This window comes from Anser anser (genome assembly GCF_964211835.1).
Source record: "Anser anser genome assembly, chromosome: 13".
NCBI classification, from domain to species: domain Eukaryota; kingdom Metazoa; phylum Chordata; class Aves; order Anseriformes; family Anatidae; genus Anser; species Anser anser.
In genome coordinates, this window is record NC_139734.1 from 16080289 (window position 1) to 16089781 (window position 9493).

Sequence of the window (9493 nt, forward strand, 5' to 3'; positions counted from 1 at the left end):
ACACTGGTGTGGGTGGACAACATAATCGGGCATCCTCAAAGACACCTAAATCTGTGAGCAACCTACATACTGTGCCTGTATAAAAGGACATATTATGGTTGATCGTGACAAGAACTTTCTTCTAAAAGCACTCAGAAAAAATGTAATTGGAATTTTTAACCCCTACATCCTTGTCGTATCAGTGATTACTTCTTCCACCTGGCCATAGCATGGGTCTACTTGCATCACTGCCTGATAACCATGGCATAGTTGTGCTTGCAAGGCTTGGGACTGGGATTTTTTGTATTTAGTATGTAGAAGAGGTATTTTGAATGAAATAAGCTTGATTTGTGTGTGTGTGTATAGCGAAAGGTAATGGACTTGGCAATAAGATTGCTTTTGTGATTTGCGCAGACTACTTTCTTCACTCCAACATCACAGCTGAAGACCAATCTGGAGGAAAAAATACTCCAGCTACTGATCTTCATTTTCAAGACATAAAACTCAGCCCTTTTACATCCTTTCCTTTTTCATTATTTATAAACAAGATTTTGACTTTCTCAATTTCAGGAAATTTAGCCCAATAGGTCACATTCCTCATACCTTAGTTTCCACTAACATTAATCAGGAGTTCATCACAGAGTACAGTTTCAGATTTGACTGTTGACTAATCTAAAGATAAGAAAACCCGTAGTACTAACATATGTGATTGAGACAGCATCATGAAAAGTTGTTTTTCTCTCAAAAAACTTGAATCATCAGTTGTACCATTCACAGCCTATAAATACATGGACTGTTGCAAGATAGTGGGCTTCTGTACTGCAACTGTCTGTAAGCCTGTCCAAACTTCAGCATAAGTTGTGGCTTTGTTATCAACGGGACTGTTTCAACGGAGAAACCTATACTTTAATGTAAGTGTTAGCAGCGTTATGGCCATAAATTTCTATCTTATGTTGCCTTCAGGAACGTTATTGCATTTCAGTTATGGAAATACTAATTAGAATGTAGACGAATACAGGCTGTCTCTAAGGCTTTTTTTTTAAACGAATACTATCTATATTTTGAGATATTTTTATCAGTCATCAGGGTATACTTTACAGTTTTATGTTAAATTAGTATATTCTATGCTTACCCGTATGTTTTATAAAACTATTTCAGGTTTTCATTTTATTTTCTTTTTAGAGTATTTTGAAAAAATATTAACAAACATCTGATAGGTACTATGTGAACTGTAATAGCACAGTGAATATAATACAATAGTTATTTGCCAGATACCTCCAAAAAAAAAAAAAATCCACACCATTTCTGCTACTATCTTTAAAGAAACTCCCTTTCTCTTTTTCCTCCTCCCTCTCTGCTCCACTAGCTGAAAAGCCAATAAAAAAATTCTCCACCTCCTACACAGTTCAGAACAAGATCTGTGTGCATTTATCCTAGGCATGCTTTGAGACCCAGAAGGGGATGCAAGTAGTCAATGTGCAACGGGAATCTTAACTTCAGACACTAATCTGTACCTCTCTATTGACCTTGCTGATATGCTGCAAGCTAATTACTAAACTTTTTTTTTTTTTTTGGATCAATTTAAGTCCAGCCTGGGGAGAAGAAACAGTTAAAGAAATGTCTCGAGTATACTTGCATTCATCTAATCAGACTTTGTGTGCATCTACAAATGGTACAGAACTGAAATCAATCATTGATAATGAAACCACAAGTGAAAAATGGACTGAAGACTCCTTTCCAGGATTAGAAATACTGTGCACAATTTACGTTACATATGCTGTGATCATTTCAGTGGGTCTCCTTGGAAATGCTATACTCATCAAAGTCTTTTTCAAGATTAAATCAATGCAGACGGTTCCAAACATCTTCATCACCAGCCTGGCGTTTGGAGACCTACTGCTTTTATTAACTTGTGTGCCTGTAGATGCAACACGTTACATTGTGGATACCTGGATCTTCGGAAGAATTGGGTGCAAGCTGCTGTCTTTCATCCAGTTAACCTCAGTTGGAGTATCAGTGTTCACACTGACTGTTCTCAGTGCTGACAGGTGGGTCTGATGCAACTGGTTTGCCAGTGTGAAATTAGAAATGAATAAAAGAGCAGAAATGATCATTTTGCACAATAGTAAATGGCACATTTTAATGGACTGAAAAAAAAGAAAAAACCCTCCCATTTATTTTAAAAATGTGTGTTAGAAAAATTGGAACAGTTCTTTTTAATAGACTGAAGTGAGAAAGACTCTTTAAGTCTTCTGACCTTTTATTAGTTTTGAAGTACTTTTTTTTTTTCTCCATTGCACAGAAAAGGTAAATTGCTTAAGGCAGGGAAAAGACAGTATATTGGTGCTATCTAGTGGTGCACTAAAGTAGTCAATGAAGATGAAAAATAAAACTGTGAAAAATGACTGAGTGGAAATCCTTTGTCTTACTCCTGTGCACTCAGTGAGGCTCTAAAATCTTAGAACTAAAACAAGTGACATGTGGGATGAAGAGCCAAAAGTAAACTCCGAACAGACTGTGGGACAAACTACTTTCATGACTCTTGTGACTTGATGGTTACTGCAATACTTATAGTAGTTTTCATGTTGGTAAGTGCTTAGTGTGAGATAACGTGGCACAATTGGAATACTTTCTCTGCTTTGAGCTTACAGTTCTTACATTTTTTCCAGATATATTTTAGCCCAGAAGTCCTGAAATTAAAGTCGGGGTACAAATGAAGCACTGTTAATAGGGATCAGTGCTCCCATCTGACTCTTGTTGTAAGGAACTGCTGAATAACCATTTTTCAGTGCACCTCCTTTCTGAATGAACAATACTATGATGAGATTCCAGACCAATCAGCATGAGCATGGCACGGAGCAGAAAAAGACAAATTTAGTTTTAGTTCTAATAAAAAGATTCTCATCTCAGATATCAGCAGTTGTAGATTGTATGTAATAGCACGTGTCCAGACTTTAAATCCCAAGTAATGCTACTGTAACTGTAACCTAAAACAATTCGGCCAACATAAGACCGGCCATGCTTTGTCAGATCAAGGGTCCATGCAGGCCGAAACCCAGACTCAAGCAGTGGTAATACGAAGACAAGAAAAGACACATAGGTAGGGTAAGAACACAGTGATGTTACAATAACACACCTAAGCCTTCAGACGATCTCCTGAGCAGATGTGGTTTCTGTCTACTTAATAACCTCAATGTATTTTTCTTCTAGATCCTTGTCCTGTCTCTTCTTGAACTTGGTTAGCAATGACTTTCCCCCTGCTCTTTCTTTCTTCTTTGTTGTTGTTTTGATTTTTGTTTTGTTTTGAACGTGGCTTCATTTGATGGCTCTGGCTCTTGTGCCAGAAGACTTAACAATCCCTATCCATCCTCTCCAGGCTGCTCATGTTATATTCCGTCCTTAGTATGTTTTTCTGAGATGTGTGCAGAGCAGCACATGGTATTCATGAGTTGCCTGAACCAGACATAAAGATAATTGCACAATCTCTCTTTTCAATCCTTTGCTTTCCTAATAATTCCTAACATTTTGCATTTTATTTGTTACTAATATTAAGATGATGTTTTCACTGAAATATTTATCACAGTTTCAAGATTGTGGTCCTGCACGAAGTCAGTTCAACATCCATCATTGAGACACTTCCTTCTGTATTTGATTCTTCATAGTAGTTGTTATATAAATACTCCATAAGATGTTTTCACAGGATAACTATATGGCAAACTTACTCAGACAATTCAGAACATAAGTCATGGGCACAATCATGTTCCAGTATACTAGAAGAGCTTGAGGTCAATAAAAATTGTGTTTATTTGATAAACAACAATCCAGACTTCAGTTTTCTATTTAAACTTGACTAGAGGAGAAAGAGAAGACCAGATCCTCAGCTTGTGCAAAATAGTACATCTGAACTGTCTTGTTCTCTGGATCCTTTTTCACTACGTTTCCTTTCATGCCAGTCTTGTGCACCCCTGGAAAGACCTCTTCTGTCCGCATCATTAAGTGTCACTGATGTTTTGAGAGCAGGGTATGTTGATTCGTGTGCCTCACCCACCTTTGTGGGAGCTGCTTCCTCTTCCATGTCCCCTTTCCACAGAGATTTTGACTCATCCATAGATTTGTCCAGATTTTCTCATACGTTTCACTCAGTCCGGATGCAGCAGAATCACAGCCATGAATCAACAGCAGTGTTAGCTCATATTTTATGAATGTGAATGAACACCTGAGCATTAGTTTGAGTAAGATCACTGCACTCAGCTAGGATCTTAGGAACAAGGAGGAAACGAAGAGTGCACATAGATGGTTTCATGTATTTATAAGCCAGTTAACTTAATTCATACATTTACCAGTTTTGCAGCTAACTCTCTCATTTATCTTTCTGTGCAGCTCCACGAAACTAGGAGAGTTTACTGATTCTAATCCAAACAGTAGAAAGCACCTTCACTAAGGAAGGCTTCAATCACAAGTCCTGCCAGCCAATTCATTAAAACGATATATGCTTGAAACTAACTTTTGCATTTTCATCTTAATTATAATGAGCTAGTATATGTTTCATTTCCAAGATGATTCTTCAAAATTTAGTTTAGTGCAAATAGGGATGGCTTTATCCTCAGAAAGTTTACACAATCAGTGCTTGTACTACTACTGTATTTACTCTGACAGTGGTGTTGGTTGCTTTTAGGTACAGAGCCATTGTTAAGCCCTTGGAACTGCAGACCTCAGATGCGCTCCTGAAGACCTGCTGTAAAGCTGGCTCTGTCTGGATTGTCTCCATGATATTTGCTATTCCAGAGGCCGTTTTTTCAGACCTGTATTCTTTCAGTAATCCTGAGAAAAATGTAACTTTTGAGGCATGTGCCCCCTATCCTGTATCTGAGAAGATACTGCAGGAAGCTCACTCCCTGGTTTGCTTCTTAGTGTTCTACATTGTGCCATTAGCTGTCATTTCTGTCTATTATTTTCTCATTGCCAGAACTTTATATAAAAGTACATTCAACATGCCAGCAGAAGAACACGGTCACGCCCGTAAGCAGGTAAGTTATGATCAAGGACTAAAGCGTCCAATTTTCCAGAATCTGTCAAGCTGATTCAAGTCTTCATTCTCGAGTGCAAAACCTCCTAATAATATGCACAAACAGATGAATAAAATTCTCCATAAACTCAGTGCATATTAGCAATCCAAATGCAGCTGTACACTTACGCATATACTTATGTCTCATCAACTTAATTGTGAGTGTACATGCTTTCCTAAAGAGAAACTTTTTTTTCCCTAAAAATTTGCTTTGCTTTATTATGACCCTATGAACCTCAGGAGTTATGAAGTTGAATTCTAAAGAGTAAGACCTCATCCATGTTAGCTGACCTGTACTTACTTATAAATCCTAATCTAGCTGAGATTCCCATGTGATTTATAATAGAAGGGGAATGTGCTTTGCATTGGAAATACTTTGTTAAAAAAATATGAAATCGATTTATTTTATTTATTTATTTTTTCTTTGCCATTTCATGTTGGGGTTTTTTTTGGTCACTAATGCATTTAGGCTTTTAAACTCCTTTGAAAATCAGCAGCAAGTACATAAATGTGTTACTAATTGCTATTAATACCAGGTATGCATTATTTTCTTGTAGATTGAATCCCGCAAGAGAGTTGCAAAAACAGTGCTGGTGCTTGTTGCTTTGTTTGCCTTTTGCTGGTTGCCTAACCACATCCTCTACCTATACCGCTCCTTTACATACCATTCTTCTGTAGATGCTTCCACCTTTCATCTGATAGCTACTATTTTTTCCCGTGCATTGGCCTTCAGCAATTCTTGTGTCAACCCTTTTGCTCTTTATTGGCTGAGTAAAAGTTTCCGGCAACATTTTAAAAAGCAAGTCTCATGCTGCAAGGCAAAACTTCGTACAAAGCCTCCCAGTGCTACCCAAAGCAATTCACCTACCAGAGCCCTGTCAATCACAGGCAGCACACACGGCTCAGAAATCAGTGTTACACTGCTAACAGATTACAGTATCACAAAAGAAGAGGAAAGTGTTTAGTCCATCTGTGATGAAGAAGGACAGAAACTGACCATTTGCAGTTGAGTCACTACTGTCTGCGTCATGGAGAAATGCCATGCCCTGCCCTGCCTCTGAAAAGATTTTCACCAGGAGTTCCTAATTTTTTAAAGCATACAACAAAGAAATCAAAGTGTGTGGCAGACGAAGATAAAGCAGCTGAAATTTTCAGCGTAGGCTCAAAGGAGTTGTTCATTTGCCCGAGCATCAACAGGCGACCTTAGCGGAGATTCTTGGGCTGAGCAGGACCGGAGCCAGCAAAGTTGCTGCGAAAATTGGCTGTGGGGATTGTTTTGTCCTTGGTGACTTGCGACTGGGAGCTCCCTTCTGTGAAGTACTTCCATCTAAAGCAAGCAAGTAAAACCATGCATCTTGATAAAACCATCAGCCTGACAGATTTTTTATTCCTTTCCTTGTCCCAGATGTTGAAAATGAGTAAATGCGTTGGGAAGCAAGTCAAAATGAAAAAAAAAAAAAGTTTGTAATATGATGTAGTAAAAAAAAAAAAAAGCATTATGAGCCAGATCAATGCTACCCTTTGCTCTGCCAGTGACTTTGAAATTTGGGGTAGGAGCTGATTGCAGTTTAAAGTGATGCCCTTCTCACATCCCAAGAAGGTCAAGCAATCCAGTAGGTGATCATCTCTCTTAAGCTGTGATAATCATCTTTAGCCACTTTTGTAACGTTCTTTGTGATCTATGGATACTTCTCAAATGAGCAGAATTATTCATAGTTATAATGATTTTACATCGAGCAATTGGGTTGGATCTGTATGAGAGTTGTAGTTTGGATTTGCAGCGCACTTTTGAAGCAAACTGCTCAGACAACCCTACCTGCCTTACTTTGGTCTGCCTCCCAGAGCGCACAACCTGCCTTTCTTTCAGATAAAACTGTGTTCGGTCCATGGAACCAGACTGGAGCTGGAGTGAACTAGAGCCCCCAAAAGTGTAGACTGTGGGTGTCAGGCTAACCATTTCCCTGTACAGATCCACTGCACCCGTAGGGTATTGCTTGATAATGTGGTCATTTCTAAATCATCTGCACATCTACAAGCATGCTGGGAGAGCTGGATTTTTCTATTGTACCAGCCTTCTATTTTTGAGTTATTCAAGTAACATCCCCTTTTCATATTATAATAGACTGTCTTTATGAGATTGGCCTTTTAATCTCAAATCCACTGATTTTGATGACTCTGTATGTGTAACCAAGTCAGCTATAGCCTGTCATGGGCAGCCTGTTTATGCCTAAAAAGCAAAGCAGCGCTGCTGGCAGGGACTGTCTTCCTATCAGGAAATACAAGAAGCAAATCTTCCAGCCCCACATTAGCAAAACGTTGAATGAAACCTATTTTTATTAGGCTTGTGTACCCTGAACCAAAATTTTGTTCTGTGGGAGTTGGTGTTAAAAATCCACAATAGATTTTCTATTGCTTAAAATAAGGGACTGCTTTTTCAAAAAAGAAGTTGTGCATTGAATTATTGAAGTGAGGTTGCAACATATGAATTATACAAACTGCTGCTGTCAGTCACAGAAGTTTGAATTTTATTTCTTATTTGAAAGACTAACTAACCCTTGAAGACATAACACTCCTCCAGTTGTACAGAGCCCTTAACAACACATGGACGGAAATCCATCCATCCGTGCACTGTTATTTGAGTTCATTATAAGATGCAGAAAATCTATTTGCAGTCTCTCTCTTCTGACTGTCCTAATCAGAATAATAAAACTAATCTATAAATCCCAAAGGCATTGGAATACAACCTCTGTAGTCATCTTAAACCAGTTTAATGATAGCCCATTTTAATCCCATCAGGCCTGCCCTTATTGTACTACGCTCTTCACGTTATTTGCTGCAAGACTGTAAGCACTAATTTTCAAACGGTTTCTCCATTTTATTGTACCAATTGTATGCCAGGATAGGATCATTGAAGTAAATAGAAATGTAACAGCACAGAAATGCAATTTATGGCAAAGCAGACTCCAGAGACCTCATCTTACTCTCTTTGTCTTAACAGAACACATTCCCTGGTACTGAGCAACGTACAAATGCAACACATTACACTGATATTTTCCCCTTCTCATTCTCTTTAATGGAGCTGCAGGGTGAGACTGAAATGGGCAAATAAGCCTACACACTTAAGACCCTACTTTTCTTTTCCTAGATCTTACTATAGGGAATTCTAAATAAAAGAAGGATCAACAAACGTTATAGTCCCTTACAACACTCTCTATTTTAGTTTATTGAAACTTTTAGAAAATAAATCTGCCACATGTTTCTGGACTTCACAATTTGTCTCTGCTGGAGGGCATATTTTTCACTGCAAAGTCCTTGGTGATACCTCACAGTAGCCCTTAAAAATCAGTTTCCTAATTCACCATTTTCTTTGCTTTGCATGCAGCTACTCTTTGCTTGTGTAACTACTCCTCCAACTGGATGGTCTATCCATTGCTAATATATTGTATTAGAAGTGTGATGGTTTTGCTATATGCTACACATATCTTGGTTAAAGACTGGCAATATTTCAAGTCATGATTTAACTATTCTATGTTAATAATTCTATATTTTCAAATCTTCATGAAATGTTGAATGGGGGTGATATATTGGTCAATATTTATTTTTATCTAAATGATCTGATGTTACTCATTCCATCTATTCATCCAATATAACTATCCATAAAATGTCTCCATGTTACCATAACTGGATTTAGGAGAAAGGAATCGTTTCTTTTGGTACCTTTTCTCAGTGTTAAAAACAGTTCTTTCAGCCCTAGGTAATACACGTGCAATTCTATAAAAAAAATGGGAATAATGTGTATTTACAGAAATATTGAATGCCATTTAGCAAAGAATTGGCATGAGGAATTAGCGTTTTACTATTTATATCCACAATGAAAGAATATGTAGAAGAAAGGTACAAAATACTGAAAGACAAGACTCTATCACAGGACTTGTTCATGTGGAATTTTATTGGTAAGTAAATACTATTTTTAAGACGTGCCTTTTTATAGCTTGTTTTGTGAATATGTTCACACTGCCAGCTTTAATAGATATAGATGTAACAAATCATGTTTGAGTCAGCAACAGGTTCAGTATCGGTGCTCTGATCTGCACTCTCAGTGTAAGATATTGGTTTAGTTTCAAGAAATATTTTCCAGATAAAATGAACAAAATCATGTCAAAGCATGGATATGGTGTAACAGGCTGCATCTGCAGCAAATGGCACAGAATAACATTAAAATCAGTTTGTGAAACTATAGCCATTTTAAAGCTCACCCTCTTGTTTCCATAGAAAGCATTGTTTTATTTTACATAGTTAAATATGGTCTGCCTGCTGATGATCATGTGTTTCTGCTAAGAATATTGCAATTAAAGAATAAGCTAAAGTTACACACAGCTACACCACTTGTACATTTCAATCAGTGGTACTTAGAATTAAAAAAAAATATACAGGCTCTGCTGCAACCGA

General features: G+C 37.6%; 1 protein-coding gene across 1 annotated transcript; it reads left to right on the plus strand.

Annotated features, from left to right (window-relative positions):
* The first annotated feature begins 763 nt into the window (after positions 1-763).
* On the plus strand, positions 764-9283 carry BRS3 (bombesin receptor subtype 3). The gene is made up of 3 exons (XM_083796720.1): positions 764-2027; positions 4655-5006; positions 5602-9283. Exons 1-3 carry the CDS (start codon positions 1597-1599, stop codon positions 6007-6009), a joined length of 1191 nt encoding a protein of 396 aa, XP_083652846.1. The 5' UTR covers positions 764-1596; the 3' UTR covers positions 6010-9283.
* The last annotated feature ends 210 nt before the right edge of the window (positions 9284-9493 follow it).